The 26,389-nt window shown below is 35.4% G+C and overlaps 1 protein-coding gene across 1 annotated transcript in view; it reads right to left on the bottom strand.

The window, feature by feature from the left end:
• MTPN (myotrophin) overlaps positions 1-26,389 on the bottom strand; it is a 54,843-nt gene that overhangs the window by 5,301 nt on the left and 23,153 nt on the right. The window contains exons 2-3 of the mRNA XM_010983162.3: positions 15,408-15,521; positions 14,456-14,539 (exon numbers count right to left, since the gene is read on the bottom strand). Of these exons, the coding sequence (XP_010981464.1) occupies positions 14,456-14,539; positions 15,408-15,521 (198 nt within the window). The remainder of the gene's footprint in view (positions 1-14,455; positions 14,540-15,407; positions 15,522-26,389) is intronic.

The raw sequence follows: 26,389 nt of genomic DNA, 5'->3' as shown, positions 1-26,389 counted from the left end.
GACTAGTCCAATACCTTCGAAAATTCCTTTTCTACTGTTACGAGTCAAATTCTGCTATTTGTAACCCCCCAAATCTAGCTGATAAAAGTATTTATAAATTTATATATATATATGTTTTCTAATTATAATACAAACTAATTACAGAACTCAGAATACACACAACTCCCCCACCATAAAACTCATAATTCTATAAGCCAGATACAACTAATGTTAACATTTTAGTGTTTCTGATTACTCTTTTGTTCTAAATATGTGCATGTATTTCTTTTAAAAATAAGTGAGTACTCATAAAATAGTGACTCTGTATCAGACAAAAAAACTTTAAGAAATATTACTAGAGATAGAGAGACACTTCATAATGATAAAAGACTTTAATATTCAAATTTCAAAAATGAAAACAAGGAAACAATTCCATTTATAACATCAAAAAGAAGAAAATGTTAAGAATAAATTTGATAAACTCAAACCAGTCCTTCGAAAAAAGGTGAACCAGTTTTGTCAATGTGGATAAAGATATTAAAAGAAAATGATTTTTTGGTACCTGATGCAGTTGTTGGAGAACTTAAGTATATTTGGCCTCATCCCTTCCTTGAGGAAACCATTTTCAATTGTTTGTTATTGGTTCTAGTGGTTATTTCTACAGCTCTAAACAAAATACTCATGCTACTATTTGAGTTATTAACTTTAGATGTTACCTTCTGCCTGCTTGCCAGCTTCAGCACACCACCACCTTCTTTCCCAGATCCTCCCCATTTCTTATGCTTAAAATAAGTTTGTTCTTTATAAATTTGATATATTTATTTAAGCCTGTGTTTTTCTGTTCCATCAAATTTGACAGTATCTCATTCCTCTATAAGATACTTTCTCCACCTTCCATCACCCCCTCTACCTCTTAAAATTGTCAGCTTTTCTATTTTAAATGTCAAGATTAACTTTTATATTGTTCTATTAAAACTGTTTTTTGTTTATTGATTTTTTCCCTATAGTCACCATACTGTACATTATATCCCCAAAACTTACTTACCTTGCAACTGAAAGTTTGTACATTTTGATCACCTTCACTCAATCCCCACCGCCCCCTCACCCCAGCCACCAATCTGTTCTCTGTTGTCTGAGTTTTGAGAGCGCACATACAAGTGAGATCATACAGTATGTGTCTTTCTCTGTTTGATTTATCTCACTTAGCATAATGCCCTCAAGACCCAACCACACTGTTGCAAATGGCAGGATTTTTTTTATAGCCAAATAATATTCCATTGCATTGCATGTGTACACACACACACACACACACACACACACACACACACACACAGAGAGACACATATTCTTTGTCGATGCATCTATTGTGCATCTTGATAGATACTTAGGTTGTTTTCATGTCTTGGCTATTGTAAATAATGCTGCAATGAACACAAGGTATAGATTTAGCATTTTTGTTTCCCTCAGATAAACACCTAGAAGTGGAACCACTGGATCACATGGTAGTCCTATTTTTAACTTTCTGAGGAACCCCCATACTGTTTTCCACAGAGGCTGCACCAATTTACATTCCCACCAATAGTGCGCAAGCATCCTTTTTCCCACATCCTGGCTAACACGCATTATTTCTTAAATTTTTGATAACAGCCATTCTGGTAGGTGTCAGGTGACGTTGTAGTTTTGATTTGTATTTCCCTGATGATTAGGGATGTTGAGGAACATTTTCATGTACCTGTTGGTGCCTGTATGTCTTCTTTGTAAAAATGTCTATTCAGATTCTCTGCCCATTTTAAAATCAGATTTTTTTTCTACTGAGTTTATTTTTCTATTGAGTTACAGGAATTCTTAATATATTTTGGGTATTAGCCCCTTATCAGATTTATGATTACAAATATTTTCTTCCATTCTGTAGGTTACCTTTTCATTTTGTTGATGGTTTCCTTTGCTTTTGGTGTCAAATTAGAAAACTCATTGCCAAAATGAATGTCAAAGAGCTTACCATCTATGTTTTCTTCTAGGAGTTTTATGGTTTCAGGTCTTATGTTAAAGTCTTTAAACCATTCTGAGTTGATTATTGTGTACGGTGTAAGACAGTGCCCAGCTGCATTCTTTTTCATTCTGTCCACTTTTCTCAGTATTAACTGAAGAGACTGACCTTTCCCTATTGTATACTCTTGGCTGCTTTGTGATAAATTGACAGTATATATGTGGGTTTATTTCTGGGCACTCTACTCTGTTTGTTGATCTATGTGCCTGTCTGTATATCAATACCACACTGTTGTGATTTCTACATATCGGTAACATAGTTTGAAATCAGGAAGTGTGATGTCTCTTAGCTTTGTTCTCTCTTCTTTAGGTTGCTTTGTCTGTATCTACTGAGGTGACCATGTGATTTTCATCTTTCATTTTGTTATTGTGGTAGATCGGACAGATTGATCTGCAAATGCTGAATCATCCTTGCACCCCTGAAATAAATCCCAATTGATCATGGAGTATGCTTTATTTAACATATTGTTGAATTTGGTTTGCTAATATTTTGTTGAGGATTTTTTCATTTATGTTCATCAGGGATCTAGCCCTGCAATTTTCTTTTGTGGCATCCTTGTCTGGCTTTGGTATAGAGGTAAAGCTGGCATTGTAAAATGAATTTGGAAGTGGTCCCATCTGTACTGTTTTGGGGAAGAGTTTAATTTTTCTTTTAAATGTTTGATAGAACTCATCAGTAAAGCCATCTGGTCCTGCATACTGATAAGATTCTTACAGTTAAAATACATAAATGATGCTTAAATTACTGCTAGGTAAACACTGTTCACTGTGGGACCTGGGGGACTATGATTAGCTTTACATCTATTGTTCCAGTATCACAACCCTGTGCAACCCTCCCAAATGACAGAATCAGGAGATCCACACTGAGTTTTCCCCAGTCCTGCTCATTCATTTACAAATAACAGCTTTTGACCCTATTTGTTATGGTTTGGCTAAACTGTTAGCTGTAACAAAGAGAGGCTAAAACACAATGGCTTAAACTAAGTTAATTTATTTCTCTCTCATAAAACAGTCTAATCTAAGTTTGCTCACTTCCACATCTACTTCCAGCCTGCTGGATGTGAGGGGGAAAGCCCACAGCAAGCGGCTTCATCTTTTAGGTGATGATCTGGAAGTGGCCCACATCATCTGTGAGCATCCCATTAGCCCAAACTTACACAAAGCCATATACACTACAAGGCCAACTGAGATACAAGGGCTAGCTAGGCTGCCATGGGCCCAGCTAAAACTTGGGGTTTTCTTTATAAAAGGAAGAGTAAAAAAAATGGATATGGAAGGCAATGTGCAGCTTAACTTATACTGTCCTGAAAATACTTCAGAATATGCCACTAATGTCCTCCAAATGACAAGTTCAATCAAGATTTATGGTGTCTGAACAGCAATGACAATCTTATTCCTAACTACTTATAGCCCTGCTTCTGATAACAACATCTCCAAGTTCTGTCTGTCCAGCCTGCCTCTCCTTCCTCCTGCACCTTCCTGTTCCACTCCACCCCTCCCCCTTACTTTCCTTCTGGCTTTGTTTATATGCGGGGATTCTCCATGGCTCTGGTCTTCGGCACGCTTCAGCACTTGCTTAATATGCTTTTGCCTGACCATCTCAACCATTTTATGACTTAACTTCCAACTTTTATCATCATTTTGAACATCTACCCCGATCTTTAAGCCCATACATAAATGCATACATGCCACTAAGATTTATCTACTTTAAGTCCCACAGATACCTCAAACTCAACCTTTCCTAAGGTGAATCCACAATCTTCCCACAAACTTGTTTCTTTTTCAGTAGTATTCTCTATCATGATGAAGAACCACCATCCAGGAACTGTGGAGACGCTATGCAGTTTTTCTTGTTTACTTCACATGCAGTCACCAAGTCTTGAGGCCATAATGTTCTTTACATTTTCCACCTATCCTTGCTACCATTACTTTCTTAGTTCAAGATTTTCTTATGAAAATTCTAATGCAATAGTTTCTTCTTTCACTTCTCACAATACTCCAGTTCAAACTCCATACATCTGTTTGGGTGATCTTTGTAAAATGCAAGTCTGACCATACTACTCACCTACATAAAAACCTTTACTGGCATCCTCACAGAAGAGAATGAGATAAGTAACACAACACGTAAGGTGTAATCTGCTCACTACCGAAGTCTCTAGTCATATTTTTGCTAAATCTCTTTTAGTCTATGTTGCAGCCGTGCTGAACAACTTACCTCACCCTAATGTGTTGCAGTCTCTCTTGTCCCTGTGACCTTTCTCACATTGCTGCTTCTGCCTGGAATGGTACTCCAATTCTCTATTAGATTCTTGGAGACTAAGCTTCTAAGACTGAACTCAAGTGTCAGCTGCTTTTTGAAGTTACATTCATGGTACCTGAAGTTGTAATGACATCCTTGTTTATAACACACTATCCCCTTGACTCCCAGGACCACACTTGACCTCTTCTTCCTTCAGACCCCTGCTGTGTTACCTATAAGCTTTGTCACAGCAAATCACAACACTTCAATGCACTTGTTTTACATTTTACTAGACTAAATATATTGACAGTAGTAACCAACTTATCAGTCTCTGAATTCACAAGGCCCTACAGAGTTTCAATAACAGGCAATCAAATTAAATTATAAAAATTAAATATTAAATTAATTGATATAGGTAAGGACTATGCACACATAATAAATGACTAAGTAAAATAATTATTCATTGAAGGCAAATTACTGTGAGTAGATCAACAAAACACTGCCACTATGAACAGGCTGCTCCTTAGCACACTGTATAAATTATTTAATTATTTTCAAGTAATTTCAACATTGAAGACCCTTCAGTTTTGATTAGAATCAGGACGAGGCTCATATGCTTATATTTAGAGCATAATTTAGGTTGTGATAAAGCTTTCTGAAGGAAGAAAAGAATCCTATTGCCAAGTTAAGTGGCCCAAGTAGACAAGACAGGCAATCTGTCATTCTAGGGAGTAAAAAGCTTTAGGGCCTTATAAGTAATTTCTTGATTTTCAAAAGTTACAGTTTTAGATAATCAGGTATTATTTGATAGTAAGTTGTAGAATATGGGGAATGTTTAAACAACTCAAGTCATGCTGTCTGTGCCCCCGAATAGAACAGTTTACAACGTAGCTAAGGAAGATAGGATACACTGGCATGAAACAGCAAGAGTGTATCTTTATCTGCCCCTTATTTCAGATAGCCCAATTCTGCTTTATACCACCAGTTCTTGATCTGTGCAAACAGGCCAAGAAAACTGGTTTAGTAACATTTTAAGAATGAAACTGTTTAACTTGTACTGAGGTTATGTGACATTACCTTGACAAAGGACTTTGTGGTGAAGATGATGATTACAATTAATACTGATCAACTGTTAGTATACCAAGCAGCTGTTTCGATGTGAAATTTATCAGCTCAATTAAAAAAATCATTTGGAGATATATATACATACACACACATATACATACACACATTTATATACATGCACACACATACTACACATTTAATATCTTGGTGGACACTTCTGTGTATGTTGCTAGACACTGTTTTACAATCTTAGAATATAATCACTATCTAAGAAATCTGCAACCATGGTTTTGCATATTCAATTCACTTTTAGCAAGAAAGCAGGCAGGAATCAAATACAAAATGAATGTCTGAATGAATACAGTGTATTTCCTTTTATCTGATTAAATGTCCCATAAGGACTCTTAAAATCTAAAGGAACAAAGGAATTCTTTATCCTCTCTCTTTAACCACTCTATCAACTCTCATTCAATTGTTACATTCTCTGTGAAGCCCTTCTGGAATTTCCCAGACAGTTGGCTCTCTCTCCTCCTGTGTGCTCCTGGCATGTTGCTGATCATACTTCAAGGTAGATACTATATAGCTTGGCTCATCCAATGTCTAGCACAATCCCCTTTTTTCTATGCTTTCCTCTCCTACAGAGGCCGAAAAGAAACTGAATCCCCAGAGTCCCTTAAAGCTACAGGTGGCCATCTGGCACAAATTTGGCTCCTCCTGTGGTCAGCTTTCCTTTTCCAATAAAGCCCCAGGGAGGAGAGAGTAGCTTTTCCCACTTCTTCCTGCCCAAATCACAGACACAATGCGTGGAGGTTCAGTAGTCATCTTGTGACCTTAAAGACTGAGGAAGACAGGAGAGAACAGAATGTGGAGTACCGAAGACACAGTGGAGCCAGTTGCTCAGCCTTGGACTGCATACCTTCAGGCATCTTAGTAAGAGCCATTTTTTTTTTTTTTTTTGAGTTGAGATATAACTGACATAGAACACTGTATTAGTTTTAGGTGTGTGACATAACGATTTGATATATGTATATACTGCAAAATGACTACCACAATAAGATTAGTTAACATCCATCTCCACACAGAGTGGCAAAGTTTTTTTCTTGTGATGAGAACTTTTAAGATCTAGTCTCTTAGCATATATCTTCCAGATATACAATACAATATTGTTAACCATAGTCATCGTGCTGTACATTACCTCCCCAGGACTTAATTATTGGATAACTCTTAAGTTCATAACTTTTGACCCCGTCCACCTCCAGCAACTACCAATCTGTTCTCTGTATCTATGAGCTTATAATTATTTTGATTCTATATATAAGTGAGATTATACAGTATTTATCTTTCTCTGTTTGACTTTTATCTCATTTAGCATAATGCCTTTAAGGTCCATCCATGTTGTCACAAATGGCAAGGATATACTGTACAACACAGGGAATACAGCCAATATTTTATAACTATGAACGGAGTATAACCTATAAAAATTGTGAATCACTATATTGTACACCTGTGACATATAATATTGTATATCAACTACACTTCAATAAGAAAATTAAGCAGGTAGTATGGTTCAAGGACATACTAAGCCTAGCTGTGAAGCCCAATTTTACCACAAATTAGCTGGGTAACTTTAGGCAAGTTTCTTAACCTCTCTGTGATACTTCCTACATCTGTAAACAAAATGGTAAACTATATGATTTCTGCAGAATCTCCTAGATCGAAAATTCTGCTAATCTCTGTTAAACACCAGAACTAATTATAATTCTACAATGAAATATTACTCAGGCATGAAAAAGAGCCACTTTCTTTTTTAAATCTCCACAGCAGGAGTTTTTGCTACAGTTGAACTCTATTTCTCTTGTAGTACTTCTACAGTCCTTAATTATCTGTCAGTTGTGCTTTATTGGCTATTAAGTCATAGGACCAGGGGTTAAATCTCGCTTTTCTAATTTCAGTGCCATGCTCCTTATGTGCACCCCCCCAACCCCAGCCCACCTCTCTAAACACTGTGCTAACCATACAATGGGGAATGTCAGCACTTGCTGAGGACTTTAACTTTTGTGGTTGGCCAAGTGTTGCTGCTGCTGTTTTAATCTTTTACTGTGAAGAAAATTGATTCGTAACCTCAGGTGGGAGAGGCAGGTAGCCACCCCAACTTATTTACATAACAAAAACTAACAAATGAAGCCCCCCTCTACAATGAGGCGCATTCTATATTTCATTTTATTTCTCATTTGGAGACAGTGACTACAGTTCATTTGCAGTTGCATATATAGTGGTCTTGGATTTGTTCTTATGTTATCTCTTGTGAAAATACAATTTTTTAACATCTCTACTGTAGTCATATCTAGCAAGAATAGAGAGATCATTTCAAGGTTTCAGAGAAAAATACATCATGGAAATACAGGGATGGGGTAAAGGATAAATGAGCCTTCAGATTACTTCTCTTAAAGACATTCAGATAGTGAACCATTTATATTACTTGTGAGGTGGTACATCTAAAGTTTTGGACGAAAAAGTTGGTTTATACTTGAAACAGTTAATTTTCATACAACTTGTTTTTCTGGGAACCCTCATTCTTACAGCAAGTTTTTCCTTTTCTGAGAAATACATCAAACATATGTGCATCAACTGTAACTGGTCTGAGAATTTACCATGAGCTCAGTATTGCCAACAATGACCTGTACACATTATTCCATTTAACTACTGGCTACGCTGAGAAGCAGCGCAATGTAGTGGTTACAGACACAAGCTCTGGAGCCAAAGTGATGGGGTTTGAATCCAAACTCCCCTCCCAGTCAGCTGTGTGACCCTTCTTAATGCTCTGTGCCTCCGTTTCCCCAATGGTGAAATGGGGGATAAAAATCATACCTACTTCATGAGATTACTGTGACGATTAAATGAGTTAATATATGTAAAGCACTTAAATGACACTTCCTACATATAAGAACTATTTCAACTGAACTAATTTGTCTTCTCATCAACTCTGTGTGATAAGTACTGGTCCCATGTTGCAGAAGAGAAATCTTAGGCTGAGACGGTAAAAGAACTTGCTAAAAGCCACAGAATTATTAAGCAGAACTGAGACTCAAACCTAGGGGTGTGTGATGTCACAGCACACAGTATATGTCACTAACAGAAACTATTTAACATAAAGATGCACTCCAATCTAAAAGAGCTAAATAGGTAAAAAAACAATGAGCTTACAATGGGCAAACTTTTGGATGAGATTTGTGAGATACAGCAAAACAGTACAGCAACAGGTTTCTTCAGTTATTTAGGGGAGGGAGTAAAATTTCTAGCTATACCAACTCTGGTAGGCCTTATATAAGGCAGTTTCTTCTTAATTTTTTTTAATCGAAGTATAGTTGGTTTACAAAATATTGTGTTAGTTTCTGGTGTACAGCATATTGATTCAGCTACACATATACACATTCTTTTTCATATTCTTTTCCATTATGGTTTCTTACAGGACATTGAGTGTAGTTCCCTCACTTGTTGTTTATTTATTTTATATATAGTAGTTAGTATCTGCTAATCCCAAATTCTTAATTTATCCCTCCCCCATCCCTTATCCCCTTTGGTAACCATAAATTTGTTTTCTATGTCTGTCTGTTTCTGTTTTGTAAATAAGTTCATTTGTGTCATATGTCAGATTCCACATATAAGTGATATATGGTATTTGTCTTTATCTTTCTGACTTACCTCACTTAGTATGATAATCTGTAGGTCCATTCATGTTGTATAGTTTCTTCTTAATATAAGGCAATATAGAAAGGCATCACTAAGTTGTTTGCAGGTTACCTGTCCTAGTATTTTTTTGAAACCAAACTTGCTTAATGTTATATGGAATAGAATTTTGGGGGTTCCAAATCATCATGAAATATGTGCCTGAGAATGTGTGAAACTGTTTAGATTTCATTGGGAGTGGGATAGTGAGTAATTCAAGTAAAAAACAGTGGTTTTTGTCTGCAAACACACCTACTTGTTTAGGCTGAAAAGGGCTAACTTCTCAGCCCTTATATTTTACATACTTGGTTCTCAATTCAAGTAGCAAAATCTATACTGTAGACACTTCTTGAGAATTTGACAGTAAGGGAGGTATTCAAATTTTATCATTAACTGGCTGCTTGATTTTTAAAAATATAGCACAGAAAATACACTGAGCAAAACCATCAATGTTATCAATAAGATGGTTTTCTGTATTTTCTTAGCAAATTGACTTTTAGTACTTTTTACTCTCTATAGCAACTGTACATAAGACATTAGTCATTTTGACTTCCTTTTTATGAAAGGAAGAGTGCTGAGTAAACCTTTGTTCTGTTTCTCACTCATTTATCCTATACAATGAACTCAGAGTAGTCTGAAACAGCTGTGCGTCACTATCATCAGAGCTGCACAATTATCAGCGATTACACATTTTCTGTTGTAAGGTTACAGCAGACGTCCTAAGGAGGTAAATCTGACACAGAGGGAAACAGAATGAAAAACAAGAAAGCAAAGTTTCTTCTGGACTTTCCTCTCTCAGATATAGCTTAGCACACTAAATATCACTAATAACAAATGAGGTTAAACTAACGAGTATGTTGTCAGTTGGTTTCTGTAATCTAAGAATAAAACAGTAAGTATAAAGCTTTTAAAACTTTCATTAGATTTTCATTTCAAGAGATTTGTGATTCTCTCATGTTGGGGTACTTTTTTCTATTTAGTAGTTAAATAGAATTCTTGTCCTAACAGGAGGTTGGTCATTTTTTAATAGAAGTATATAATATATAAAGGACAGAGTACCAACACACACTAGAGTAAATGACTGAAACTTTATGTCTAAATTCTAAATGAGAGCAAACTTAACATCTTTAAAAGTTAATACAAATATTACAAGTATTCCCTCTTTCCCCATAATACTTTTTAGTGGATTATTTAGAAATGGTTTTCCTTAGGATTAGAGAACAAGGATACATTACTTCTTAAAATCCTTTATTATCAAAGGCATTACATAAATTATAAGGAATTTTAATAAGTATTATAGAAAATTTGATACATATTAAATAATATATAATGTTAATATTATAGGAAATGTCTAGCATGATAGTGTATTAATGCCACAGGCAAACTATTATTTCTCATAGATAATTGTTTCCTTAACCACACAGAAACTAGATGAAGATGTCAAATTATATGTAACTGTGAAAAATAAATGAATTTTGGACTTATGAACATCCATCAGCTAGTAATATTATAGTTCAAGAGTACCACTTCACGACAGATCACTCTCTCCTAAATAATGTGTTCTCACAACACTGCTATTATTCAGGCATTTGAGATTTTAACCAGGAAGATCAGTTCAGTAGTATTTTTAATTTTTAGGGCAATAAAAGGGAACCTTATCCAGCTGGAGGATAATTACAATTCAAAATGACAGGTGCTTACCTGGTCTGTTTCTGCTTTCATAAAATCAGACAGTCTGTAAGGCTGGGCTTTTTTACTGACTGCTGTGCGGCTACCACTCCTCCTGTTTCATACTCTCACTTGGGCTTCTGACTCCTCAGGACTGCTACTAGCCCACGGAGCTTCCTGAGCCTGCATTTTTACCTGCTTCCCCTGTCTCCTTTCATCAGCTTTACTAATGCTTCTCATGTACTCTGGATTTGGTGAAAGTACCAGGAGCTTTTGTTCATTCCCCTTGCATCTTACAAGTTATTATTTAACAGTTCTATAACTCTAGCTTTTTTTTTAAATGTTCGTTTTGATATTTCAATATTTGTTTAGATTTATTCACCTACTAATTTCTTGCTTACACTCCTTGCATCTCAGTTTTTCCCTTTGGGTTTAATTTGTTTCTTCCTGAAAGCACTTCCAACTCACTTGTTTGTTGCTCAAGGGTACTGACCACTTCTGGGCTTCAAGCCGCCTTGGATCAGCTCCTACCTTTTTCAACAGTACTCTCTTGCTAACGCTTGCAAATGTTTTCTTTTTCAACATGACCCCACCTGCTTTCTGTCTCTCAAGGATTCATCATGATGTCTTGTCTAATGAACCCCTTCTTATGGTCTAAAGCAGATATCGATTCACTCATTTCATTTATTTTTTAAAGGTATATTTTTTTAAGAGCATAATTTTATTTTTATTTCATTTTTTTGGGGGGTAGTTACATTTATTTATTTAATGAAGGAAACTTGTAAGGATTGAACCCAGGACCCTGTGCATGCTAAGCATGAGCAATACCACTGAGCTATACCCTCCCCCGAATCATTCATTTTAAAAACATCTTTCCTGTCATTTGAGTGCATTAATTAAAAATCAGGCCAAATAGCTTTTACCTGCAAGAACATACATAATCATTTCTCATAACTGTCCCTGACAGTAAGTCTGAAAGGCACTCTCGAGGAGTAGAAAGAACATGGGCATTTGAGTCATGTATCTTGGAGCAAATTTTGATTTTATTATATTCTGTTTGACTTCAGGTAGTTATTTAACCTCCCTGAGACAGATGGTTACTTCATCCATAAAATGGAGATGATTATACTTATGTATTTGGAGATTATATAAAAACTATTTAGCACATTTAGATTTTCCATATATGTTAGCTTCCTCTTTTGCTATATGAACAATAGAATTAAATGTTTTGAATTTCTACTTGTGTCATAAACTTCATTTTCCATTGCATTAAAGTAAAAATACTTGTCCAGTAAGTGATATTGCGTAGCACATAGAGTTTGATTTTATACATTCTAGCAATTCTTTTGTTTTTATAATTTGTTTTTCGCTATTGGTTGTGATCATATTGAGTTTTAAAATTTATTATTTTGGCTTTTTTCCTATGCTAATGATACATCAGTGGAATAATACAGTTTGCCCTTGAACCAGGCAGGGGCTAAGGGGGCTGACCCTCAGTGCAGTTGAAAATCCATCTATAACTTATAGTTGGCCTTTCACATCTGCAGTTCCTCCACATCTGGATTCAACCAACTGTGAATTGTGTGGTTCAACCAACTGCAGCATTTACTATTGAAAAAAATCTGCATGTAAGTGAACTGGTTTAGTACAAACCTTTGTTGTTCAAGGGTCAACTGTATGTGAGCAATATCAGTGAATCTGAAAAACTTCTAAACTATGTACTTTTAAAATGAATTCATAATAATCCAAAAGGATTCTACTTTTGATAAAAGGCAGAACAAACCAGATTTCATAATATAAGCACTGATTACAACTTTAAAAAAAAATGCACTAGAATAGCCTTAATTTTAGCAATTAAAGATTTTTGAAAGAGCACAATTCCCTCCCTCCCTGCCCCCAAAATTTGGCTAACACTACAGGGTATCCATTAAAGAAACTTATGCAAAAATAAAATAAAAGTAATTAATTTTGAGAAAGCAAAACTAACTTTTATTATGTTGCTTTCAAAACGGTAAAAAAATCTTTCACCTAAAACAACAGCTCTATGTGGTTACAACTGATCTGCCATCAAAATAGCCATCTCTGAGTATTACTTATTTAGCTACAAAAATTAAGGCTCAGACACAAATGAAAAAACAATATTAAGGGCACAAGTAAAATAAAAAATAAACTAGTTATAAATCAGATAACTCACAACCAACAGTTTAGCAACATAGTACATATTTATAAAGACTCTTCTGGGACACTATATTAAGGCTTAATGTACATTCAAGTCAAGCCAGCTTTTCAGGAACTATTTTAATGTGGAAGATTCTTTAACAATGGAATCTTACAACCAGAAGGTCTCAATGACTTGGAGCATCATGTTTGGAGAATAAGAAATATGCTAGAGAGAGTCCAAACCATTCTTCTATAATAATAATTACATCTTGTTTTATTTGTCCTAGGAGGAAAGATAGGCCTATGAGAAAGAAATACCATTCTGATCTATAGTTTGAGATCTGACTAGGAGGAAAGAGTTGGCTTAGGGGCATCTCATTTAGTAAATGACTAGCGCCCTAAGCTATAAAGGATCCCGCGGGGGTTTTTATTTTCAGAGAACAAAATCCTTGGCTGGGTAGAAAAGGTCAGGCAGAGAGGGAGAAAGAAGGCGAAGGAAGGAATCATTCAGTATTTGTGTTTTGTTTACCATGAAGGTATGGGTATAAAACCCTACTTTTTGAGGACCTAAATTAATTGCTTTCAGAATAATATCTTTAAAAAAATGTTAGAAAACCTGAATTAACCATTTTCAGAAAAAGACAACTTTAAAGAGTTGGGACAAATGTGTCACTTTCTTTCCCAATGTTCTTCAAATCTTAATGAAGCATGAAATCCTCTTAGTCATAGTCGTAAAGCTACTATTTTAAATAAGCACTTATTATGTGTCAGGTACTGTAGAAAAATGCTTTATATACATTCACTCATTTAATTTCTATTTTTTTCCTGCCTCTTTTAGCAAGGCTTATTTTTAAAATTCCAAATGAAATGTTATGAATAGCACTTTTCCAGAGTACGGCCATGAAATCTTAAGGCACCAATATCAATCCCAAGCTTATCTTATGAAAATTTCTTGTCTTCCACCATTTGCAGGTCCCATCCAATGCAGCTAGAATGATCACAACTGATTGGTTAATTCGTGAGGCTGGATTTTGAACTTCATCTAAAAGCTTGTAATAGCAAAGACAAAACATGAGGAAACTCCAAATTTATCATAATCTCAATCAAGAAACCAGATGACTTCGAGAGCCCTTACTTGTAGCAAGCAATCTGCCTCTAATAATCTTGCTCAGTGCATACTACTGAAAATGAAATCTACAAATTTCAAACCTGGGTTATTCAAAGAGCGTTATGTGAACCTGGTACTAGCCCAGGGCAACATTTTCTATATTACTAAGTACAGTGCTTAGTTCAGCTAACATTTTTTTTTTTTAAATAGCAAGATACTCTTGGTGAAGGAGACTGTGTTAACTTACATTGTAGCCCAAGCTCCTTACCTACCATGAACTGGTAACAAGCAGCTTGTGGGCCAGCTATTCTGAGCAACACTGCTCTAGATTTCAATTCTGGACATTACCTCTAATTTTCTGTCCCTGATGCCACACAAAATTTAAGTAAATTACCAACCAAATACTTAGCTTAAACGGTTACACAGTAATGGAAAAAGCAATAAAATCCAGCAATTGACCTCACCTTTGACAGAAGCAATTTCACACAGGAAACATGACCTTCATAGACGGCAGACAGAAGAGGGGTAATATGATGTTTATCTGGAGCCTACAAAATAACAGAGATGTAAATCATCTTATCCATTTTTCATTTCTTCCTTCTAGATCTAATTAGGAAACGTTTGTAACTATTTCAAAAATCCACCTTTACCCATTTGCCTTTCAATACAAAACTGTTTCACAGCTACATGTTTTTAGCCTCTTAGAGAGCTGCCAGAGGCCCAACCCACAGCAGCTTCTCCTTGGGAATTAAGAGTGAAATAGAGGGAGCAGGGCTTTGACCCCAGCTGATATCTGGGCTCTGCCACTTACTGTGCAGCCAGCTGTTTAACCTCTCTGAGCCTCAACTCCTCAATACTGCAGAAATGCAAATGAGGTCCGGGAAAAGGGGAGGAACATAGCCAATAAAGAGGTAAAAGACAGCCACAATTGGACCGTGTGACATGGTGTTCCTTGAAACGTGAAAAGTTCATCTCACTTGATGTCACGGTTACTTAAACATTTTTCAAAGACTCTGAAATGCAGAAGCTACAAAAGGCAAGAGTCCAGAGACGATTGCTCCTGTCTGACCTTTGTCCACAAGTCCAGTTCTTACATGACTGCACAGTCCTATGCTCCTCTGGGTGACAGCCATTTGCCACCTATAGACAGTGCTAACTCTCAAGTGTTTTGGAACCTGAAAGGGACACACCCTAATCCCCAGTTTTATCAGTTAAAAAAAAAAAATCAATTTGTTCTGCTTATTTAAGAAAGAGTCCCAACTATATATTTTTAAGTTAGAGGAATTTGGTATAACTTCAGACTATATTCTTACTTCAAATGAAGCTTCTGCAAGTTAACTTACAAATCTACAGAAAATAATTACCTAAAGCATACAACGGAATTATTTTTCTAAAATGACAATGTTCTTTACATACATTAATATCTGCTCCTTTCAGCAGCAGAAATTCCAGGATTTCAAGCTGCCCACAATCTGCTGCATAATGAAGAGGCTTCCTTCCACCTTCTAGTGTCCGGTTGACGTCTTCTCCCTTATAAAAGAAGCCAAATGAAAACAATATTCATAAGGATGGTAGACTGAAGAAGGGAAACGAAGCACCTGATGTTTTATATTCTTAAAGCTGTTAAGAGTTTCATGAAAGAATTACATTTCTTGCGAAGTGCAGTAAGTAACCAAGAACTTGAAATTAAATTCTGCACAATAGTTAGCACACAGTATAATAATCATTCAAATCATGCTTAGTCAAGCTGAAAACAGTACAAAATAATGCTAAATGTAATGAAATATATTACAGTGTTCTATTTCTAAGGAGTTTAATCAGCATGATGTCAGGATGTGGCCATGGAAGACTGATGAACTCACATACTTGGATTTTACACAGATCATATGACATGTATTATAATACTTCAAAGAAAGCATCACTACTTTGATGGAGGCAGACATCATCATCACAAGGTAATCAGTATTAACTATTAAGAATTCATTTCAGCGGGGAGCTCAATGGTAGAGCCCATGCCTAGCACGCATGAGGTCATGGGTTCGCTCTCCAGCATGTCAGTTAAATTAAACAAAACAAAACGTAATTACCCCCCAAACAAAAAAGAATTAATTTCATTCACTCACTCAACATTTACTAAAGCCCTATTGTGTATGGCCAGCTCTGTGAAGAGAGGTGACAGCGATGAGCAAAACCAGACATGGCTTGTGATTGCACAGAGCTTACTACCTAGTGTGGGAGGCATATATTAATCAAATAATCACACGAATACACTAATGACTAAACATAATGGAAATAACAATAACTACATCTCATGGAGCTGTTTTGAGAATTAAACTAGGTGATCAACATAAAGCACTTTAGATATTATAGCTAGTATTAATAGAAACATGATTAACTACTATTATAAGTTATCTATGTACATAAGACATATACTCAAGTACTGAATCAAATCCAGTTAGTCTTTTCATTTTAATGTTAAGGGTCACTATTAGATAATGGATCAATTTTTCAAACAATGAAGTCATAATAATTTGAAATTACTAAGTATACAGAGGTATTTTTTTCCCCTAAGGAAAAAGTTTAACTCCAGGGCTGTACATCCTCTGGTAAGTATCAGAGTCAACTCTATCATCTTACTTATTATTCAAGGGCTGGTACTTTAAAAAAAAAAAAAAAGCGTTCCAAGAGGTGATAGCACTTGTCTGTCACAACAGTGTTCCCAAGTTCCAGCTCAGATGTATATTTCAAATACACTGTCTCTGTTGAAGATCAAAAATTTCATCAATAATCATTTTCCTCCTTTAAATTACTAGATGATAAAACAACCTTTCCCTAAGTACTTGAGTGACTCAAAGCCATAATTGCTAATAGGTTATTTATTCAAGTCAATATGATACCTGCAGTAAAACAGGGGCTCCTATAAAGTATATGGATATAGAAGGAGAAGTATAATAGCCTTAAGATCACTGGAGACTGTGCTAGGGCTCCAATTCCACCACTTAGATGTAGGACCTTAGGCTAGTTACTTTCTAAACGTTCGTTTTCTTATCTGTAAAATGGGAATGAAAATACACCTCACAGGGTTTTAGTGTATCATAAAATGAGATAATCCATGCAAAGTATCTAACACAGTACCTGACACAGGCTAATATGTTTAATAAAGTTAACTATTATTGCTGTGGGCTCCTAATGTTGGTTCTAAAAGGTTATCCATGATTGGGTTAATGAAGGGTTCTGTATAATGGTTAAATATAAAGATACAATTTAATATACTTTATATTCAGAAACAGTTTTAAATAATAAGGGCAACTTGGTATACTGCCTTAGTCTTTATTCACAACTGTAGAAATGTGAGACTATGAGGTAAAGAGATACTGCTTAAAATAATTCAGATAAAACCAGTTTTCCTTGCATTATTACTTCCTTCCCATTATTAATAACTGGAAAGGATTAACTGGTCAGGTCTTCCCAGTGAAACAAAGTGAAGAAATAACTGCAGTAAGCACTCAGTAAGATAGCTTTGCCAAAAATATATTTTCCTGAGTCAAAGTATGTGGTATTTTCCTTTCCTACTTAGTACAAGTATGCAAAATGCATATTAAAAAGGAACTGTTGTGAGTTTAAACTTTCTCTTTTATCCCTGCAGACACTGCTGTTTACAATTCTTATTTTAGCAGACAAAAATGACAGTACTGGAAAGGCTCTGTGTGACTGACAGGAAAGAAAGGCTCTTCTTCTGCAGGCCTTAACAAAAGCAGTACTTATGGAGAAATTCATAGTACTAAATGCCTGTATTGGAAAAGCAGAAAAATCTCTAACCACGTTTGTACTTCTACCTTAAGAAACTAAGGGAGAAAAAGGCATATGGAACTCTCTATACCTTCTGTTCAATTTTGCTGTGAACCTAAAAATGCTCTAAAAAAGGTCTATTAAAAAAACAAATAAACTGAAAGTAAGCAGTAATCAATAAAATGGAAAACTGAAAAATAATAGAAATCAAAAGCTGATTCTTCAAGATCAATACAATTGCTAAATCTCTACTCTTTTTTTCTGTGATCACTCTAGCTAAAGACACAAACTGCTAATAATATCAGACTTTACAGTTTATCTTCTCACAAAGAACTCCCAGGCCCCAGATGCCTACACTGGTAAATTTTACCAAACATTTAAGAAAAAAATAATACCAATTCTACACACTCTTCCAGAAAATAGGAAGCACTCGAACTCATTCTATGAGGTCAGCATTACTCTGATTCTAAAATGAGACAAAGATGCTATAAGAAAAGGATACCACAGGCTAATATTTCTTATAAAGACAAATTCTAAACAAAATTTTAGCAAAATGAATCCAACAACATATAAAAAGGATAATATACCACAACTAACTGGATTTATTCCAGGAATACAAGGGTTGGTTGAATATTTGAAAAGTCAGTCAACATAATTCACCATCTTAACAATCTAAAAAAAGAAAAACCATATAATTATCTCAAAAAGCACTTGGCAAAATCCAATATCCTTTATTGATTAAAAACTCAGCAAACTAGGTAAAGAAGGCCATTATAAGGGGCTTCTACAAAAAAAACTACAATTAACATCATATTTAATTGGTGACAGATTGAATGTTTTTCCTCTAAAAATCAGGAAGACAAGATGTCTTTTCTTATCATTTCTAAGAATGTACTGTACTAGATGGTTCCAATCAGTGGAATTAGTGAAAACTAATAAACAAAATCTATCCATTTTGAAAAGGAAGAACTGTAACTGTCTTTATTTGCAGATGACATGACTGTATGTAGAAAATCCAATAGAATCTACCAAAAAACTACTAAAACTAATAAGTAATTTTAGCAATGCTGCAGGACAAAAGATCAACATACAAAATCAACTGCATTTTTATATAGCACTAGTAATGAATAACTGCAAATCAAAGCCAAAATCAGTATTATTTACAATGGCATACAAAAATGTGAAATACTTAGTGATAAATCTCACAAAAATGTGAAATACTTATGTATTGAAAACTACTAAATATTGTCTAAATTAGAGAGGACCTACATAAATAAATGGAGACAGCACATTCATGGGTTGTAAGACTCAATAATGTAAAGATCTCAGTTCTTCACAAATTGATGCACAGATTCATTGCAATACCAGTCAAAACACCAGCAGGCTTTCAAAAAAGAAATTGACAAACTAATCCTAAACTTCATATGGAAACACAAACTATCTAGAACAGCCAAAACAACTTTGAAAAGAAAGAATACGTTGGTGGGTTAACACTACCTGATTTCAAGAACTATTAAAACTGCAGTAATCACCAAAGCATGGTATTGGCATAAAACTATAAAATATGCAACTTAATTTATAGTGATAGAAAGCAGATCAGTGGCTGCTTTTGGACGGGAGGGAAGGACTATCAAGCGGCACTTGAGGGTAATGGATGTTTATCATCTTGGTTGTAGTGATGGTTTCTCAATTATATACGTGTCAAAACTTACCAAATTGCACACTTTAAATATCTGTAGTTTGTTGCATTTCAATTTTACCTCAGTAATATAGGTTTTTCAAAATCAAGTCTCTGTGGTTCTATTCTTATAAAATGAGATACTAACTAATCAAAATTTGAGGTAGAATGCGGACAGGAATGACCTTCATGGGAGACTTAAAGGGCAAAATCTATTTGATGTCAAGTTCCTTCCCTGTTAGTGCTGAATAAAAAGCTCTTGACTTCTATATCCTGTAACTCAACAAACTACATAGAATAAGAAATTTTAAAGTGGGATAAGAGCATATCTATATGACCCCTACTAGCTGGATGGGCTTTAGAGATCAAAACAATTGTTTGAATTGCTGATAAAACCTCTTAATTGGTTCCTCAACTTCCAGCCCCATTTTGCCTGCCTCATTCTTTACTCTGCAGCTACAGGGATCTTGCTGAACATGAAATGTCATCACATTATTCCCATTCTAAAAGTACTCCAATGACCATCCATTGCTCCTAGAGAAGAAGTCTAAACAACCTGACATGGTTTACAAGATGTGGAGTGATCCACCCAGTGACTACCTTTCCAGCTTCAATTCTCCCAGCATTCCTTCCTACGTCCTTTGCTCGGTTAACTCCTACTAATCCTTTAGAATCAAACTTTAATTAAACTTCCTCTGGAAAGTCATCTTGACCTACCATAACTTTGAGTAATACCTTCATAGGGGTGCCCAAAGCATGCTGTATTTTCCTGTGTCACTTTCTACTTAATCTGTATCCTACTCAGTTCTACTCTATCTGTATCCTCTATGAATAAGTCAGGTATCATGTCACTATTACCTACTTTTGCATCTCTAACACCTATTATGGTTTCTAACACATAAACATTTACATAATAGAAGCTTTTACACTGAACAAATGGTGAAGTTGTTCAATCAACAGACTTGGAAGTAAGTCGTACACAATACCTTCCTTTTCAAGCAAACACTGATAATGCATTAGTAATTTGAGATCAGTGGTATGTTTATGGTTAGAGGAGGTTTGAATGACAATTTCACCAGCTTTCCAGCAGTCTGGGTAAGTAGTAACTTCAGTAGTGATGGTGAATCAGGGAAGGAAGATAGTACTCTCTTTATTTCCTTTCTACCTACCCTTGGCACTAGTGACATCAGCAGAGAGGATGTTAGATCTTTATTCTAACGTCATGAAACATTACCAGCTAAAGAGAAAAATCTAACACTAATTTTGCCTCCCAGATTCTGGGGACAGAGGAGAGAGATGCATAATCTCAACAAGTCCCTTAGCATTACACGGCAATCTTACCATGTTTTCTTTCTTTTCTTGCTCTTCCGTCTTCCAAACAGACTATTTTAAATCTCTTCCACTTTTTATAAACCTTGAACTTCTCTATCTCCTCCTTCCTTTTTATTCTCAGCAGATAACCTCATGTCCTTCCTTAAACAGAAAACTGCCTTCAGACATGAACTTCCTCTTGAACTTCTCTCCAGCACACCTTCCTGCAACTGACAAATCCTTTCCTATATAAAGCCAATCCCTCACCTAAATCATCCTTTCTTGTTTTCTTAAAAAAAGGTATTCCTTTGTTTATCTATTTTCTTACCTGTGTTTTCAACCTCCCCTGCTCTACTGGCTCCTTCTCATCAGATTATGCCATTTACAACTCTTCCACTAAAAAAGCAAATAGCAACAGAAAAACCTATCCTTTACCTGACATCCACCTTTTAGTTACTATTCTCTCTTTTCCTTTTCATGGCTAAACCTTCCAAAAGCAGTGTTTATATTTGCAGTATCCAGTTTCTCACTTCCCATTCGAATATGACTTCCACCCTTGACACTATATCATAACCATTTTTGCTGAGGTCAAAGACCTCCATATTACAAAATGCAAAGGTAATATCTCAGTCCTCACCTTGACTGACCTCCCAACAGTGACAAAGAAGATCACTCCTTCCTTTTCTAAACATTCTCTTTCCTTGGCTTCAGGCGTGCCACATTATTGCAGTTTTCCTCCTGCTCTCTGACTACTGGTTCATCGTTTCCCTCTTTTGACTTGTTCGCTTCTACCAGATGTTTAAAACAAATATTTGAGATCTTGGTTATGAATTCAGATTATCATCATATATAATTCAAACAGCTGATAAATTTGGTTAGCCTTATAGTCTTATAATAGTATCCTCACAGGAATACCTTGATTATAGAATTTGGGGGGATGACTTTCTTAGTGATAAAGTTTGTGTTTTTAAAGAAATCATCACACAGGAATATCATATGTCACAGAGTCAGGCAACAGTAACATTCTCACCAAGATATGTGTGTAAATAACCAGGCAGGTGACAAAAAAACTCTGCACACAGCATATACTCCTACTTTACAGATGAGGTAAAGCAGGCTGACAAACCTAACTTGTCATCACATCCAGCCTTGTCTAGCTTCACCTCTCCCTTTTTAGTAAGAATAGTTTTTCCAGTTTCATTTTACTCTCCTTCCTGTCATTACAACATGAAGCCTGTTGGCCGTTAAATATATGACAGATTTTTATTACATTAAAATTGTATTTTTTAACCATATTTTTCTTGTACCAAGAAAGTTGTTTAGAATCTATTTTTATTTTTTCTAAATATAATATATTCCAGATATGTTATACATAACATATATGTAATACTGCAGATATAAAATACTACTATTTCATGATATTTTCTGGTGCATTGTTTAAATTAATACATTCTATTCAGCCCTACCACAGTGACCATGAAATGCTTTAGGATGTGTTGATTCCTGCTGTTCTTCAATAGTGACATTGCTGGCATTTGAGAAAGCTGGTCATATTTTATTTCTTGAGCACCACTGTTCTATATAGCCAAGAGCCTCAGTTATACTGATAAATTCTCTTATCTGACTATTGGTACAATGGATATCCATAAATCAACTAGCATTTACTGCGAAATCAGGTTCCTAGGCATGCTAAGGGTACAAGAAAGTAGAATTGTGGGTCTGTACCCACAAGAATTTTACTCTTCAATGATTGACTAATTTGACAAAATATGTATGAAATGCTAACTATCAACTGTCTACCTACCTATCTCATCTCATCACTCACAAAGATATAAAGCTGCCTGCTCCACTAACTCTCTACCCAGTATTTCTCAAACTTTTTCACTGAAGTACTCCAAATAGCAAAGGATAGAAAATACATGCTTCCCTGAGTCTGAAAGCAGAATCCTAAAGAGCCAAACTAAAAATTCATTCAAATATATCTGTACAAATATGCATGTATCATGAATGTGAGTGTGTATATATATATATATACACACACACACGTATATATGCATATTTTTATTTGTTTTAATATATAAGCCACACCCCCAAATATGAAAGTATTGTTCCCCACTCCTCTTACCCAAGGATGCTTCAGCAATTTGGGCCATGTTTATATGCTTAGATTAACTCCTTGAAAGACTGTAAGCTGATGACAATCTAATTCAGTCTTGTCTATTTCTGATGCCATGGATACAGTATGCTCATATTGGTGGCATACCTTTCCTCTTGAGATCTACAGACCACTAGGCAACCTGTGAATAGACTTTCAAAAAGTTTATATATTCTTTTGTGTGTGTATAGAATTCTCTAGGTAGAGTCTGGGTCAACTTCTCATCAGATTATTCTCAAAAGGGGCCATGACCCCTGAGAGGTTAAGAACCCCTCTCTCGAACTTTCACTGCCTACTTAAGTTCTACTTTATAAAGAGACGTATTAAATAGTGGAAAAACACCGGCCAAGCCCTCAGCTCTAGTTACTTCTGCCACTGCCCACGATGGGGAAGTAAAAAGCCTGGGAGATCTTAATTTCCTCACTGAAGTATCTGTGGCTAGAAAAGATGACCTCTAAAGTCTTTTTATGGTTAGTTTTTGTGCTCTTTACTTCTATGGGTTAAAGGCATCTGGTGGTCCTGTCAATCTACAATTGTTCCCCCCGCTCTCTCTTATATTCTAGACCGAAGAAATAGGTTTTTCTGTACTTTCGGCCATGAAAACAAAGTAGTTCAAGAGTCTGGATGCTGAAAATAGCTGCTACGGTAGGTACACTTAACTTTCCATACAAGCTGGATCAAGCGAGAAGATTTAATACAACATGAACAATGTAAAATATATATATATACATACATTTCAAAGTCAAAAATTTTTTTCTTTCAAATCTATTATTACTTTGAGTTGTTTACTAACAAAGTAGGCATGGATTTAAAAAGGTGAAGAAACACAGTATTTGAAAAAGATACACTTATAATTAATTCAATTCAACAAACATTTACTGAGCCTATCATAGTTAGTCACTGTGCTACTTGCTTGGGATAAAATAGGAAGGCCTGACTCTGACGGAAAGAATCTGCTCCTTTGCTGGGAAGCTAGATGCAAATAAGTGAATGCCATTTAGCTGAGTACCACAAATGCAGAGGAGTCTAAATGAACAGAATGCTCAGTAACTTAGCTTGTTGTAAATTCATCTTTTATTATCATTTCTATTTCATGTATTTACGTCTTGTGTTGTTAGATCTTAAGGGTCTTTAGAGGTTAGAGACTACATCTTATACTTCTCTTATTTCTACCACAATTTCAAATATGGTACTTTTAAATCTCAATAAAAATTTGTTTTGATTGCTGATTATATAACAGCATATTATAAAATGCTAAATTAAGAAATAACAGTATCAATAAGGTGTCCACTGATTTGGAGAGTGTGGCTGTATGCACACATGTATGTAAGAGAATATGCCTGGAGAAATGACTATATTATGGTGTATCGAATTCTCATAAGCCAACTGGAAATCCAGGAGGTGCTAATTTGGAAAGTACCTACTACAGTGTTGTTGTGAGCCTTCACTGAAATAATGTGATGTGGCTAGAATAAGTTAGCGCTCAATAAATGTCAACTGATAATATTAGAGGCCTCAATAGTTCTCATTTGAACAGCTTTCCACTCAATTTTCCCACTTGCAACAATTCAACAAATGTAAATCAATGTTCCTAAAGAGTAACACTGATCATGCTTCTTCCTCACTCAAAAAATTTCAACTGCTACCCCCTTTTAAAAATTTATTGACATATACTGCTCCCTTTTGTTTAACAGAAAATCCTCATCACGGTACCCAAGTCATCTTCAACACTAACTACCATTCTGGCCTTTTTACTCTCAAACACACACCATTCCCAACACACCAGTGCTGTCCCACATCTGGGAAACCTCATGTTGTCACCTTTCTTTGGTATGGTTACCCCACTTCCACTTTTGTATTAATCTGAATAATTCCACTGAAATTCCACTATCCTTTCAAGATCTATTTTCTCTATAAAACTTTTACATGATACTGTTTTCCCCCCAATACTCTTGATATGTAATTCCCTCCTTTTAATCCTCAGTTCTTGTTTATATGTCTCTTATATATTTACCATTATTCAATTAGGTATTTGTTATTTATGAATTTCAATGATAACTCCATTAAAGAAAAGACAATGCCTTACTTATTTATAAGTACTGCCTACAATGTCTATGAGTGACTTGTGCATAACAGTCTAATTTAAAGAACTGGTATACATTTATACCATCTTTGTCACACTATGTAACCTGCTGCTTACTAAATCATATACACATACAAAACAAATATAAAGAGGTATTTAAAAAACATTATTAGAGTGCCTGAAAGCCATACAATCTCACTGTTACTACTCTGCCTTGGTGAGTGGGAATGGGTACTTATGGGTTGATTATGTGCTCTGTAAAAACACTAACAGTCGTTGCCTATGCCTGGCTTTGATACAGAAATTAACATATGGCTGGGTCAAGATGCCAGAATGTGAAGTACAAATAAAATGATGTTGAATCTGGAGAACACAAAATGGTGAAATTCACTGAGAGTAAGACCTGCTGATATTATTCTCATGAGAAGTGGGTGTGCGCACTATCGATTAATTTTAGTTCAAAAATTAAACATTAAATAGAATATTTCATACTTTAAATGTAATTTTATGTGATTTTAATAAAGATACTAAATAAGTTAAAACCAACAGGAACACATTAAACCCTAATGCTAATACTAAATGTCTGTAAGTTCCGATATTATCTGAATTATGTCCACAAACTTAAAAGGAATGCAAACTGAACCCCAATATAAGTAATATACTCTCAGGGAAACATTCCCTGAAAAGCCTGCCCTAACTTCTGTGAAACAAACAGAAACAGACAACTCAAAAAAGCTCAGAAAAACAAACACATTGGCCAACTCCTTGCATATTCATTCTTAACCAAAGAGTTTGCTCCCATCAGATGAAAATAAAAGTGATCCACTATTTTTCTACCCACAAAGGATTATCTTATACAGAGACAGAGCCACAGAGACCTAAGGCACATTCTTGCCTGAAGACAATGTTTTACGTAGTGTATTAGAACTAGACAATAGAGAGTATAAAAGATCTCCCATCAGGCAACAAAGCCACCCAAAAGTAAAATTCTTCTAGCACATAAGCAGGTGATAAGTGTGGTCAGAAGAAATCCTTACATACTGTCTGTTCACACACCCTGAATCTGGATAGCTTTCCTTCTTTAAAGGGTCAGTAACGAGAAAAATATGGGGAGGTATGAAAACTAATCCTATAGCAAAAAAAAAAAAAAAAAAAAGTATCATACTGAAAACTCAAGAACTTAATTTTAGAAAGCATTTACAGTGTGACCAAAATGGAACCCAAAAGACGTAGTTTCTATGAAAAAGGTATTCTGCACAGCAAAGGAAACCAGAAGTAAAAGAAGAAGACAACCTACGGAATGGGAGAAAATTTTTGCAAGTGAAACCGACAAAGGCTTGATCTCCAGAATATATAAGCAGCTCATACGACTCAATAAGAAA

The sequence above is a fragment of the Camelus dromedarius genome, chromosome 7, assembly GCF_036321535.1.
Source record: "Camelus dromedarius isolate mCamDro1 chromosome 7, mCamDro1.pat, whole genome shotgun sequence".
Taxonomy (NCBI): Eukaryota; Metazoa; Chordata; class Mammalia; order Artiodactyla; family Camelidae; genus Camelus; species Camelus dromedarius.
This window is presented reverse-complemented; position numbering and strand designations above follow the sequence as displayed.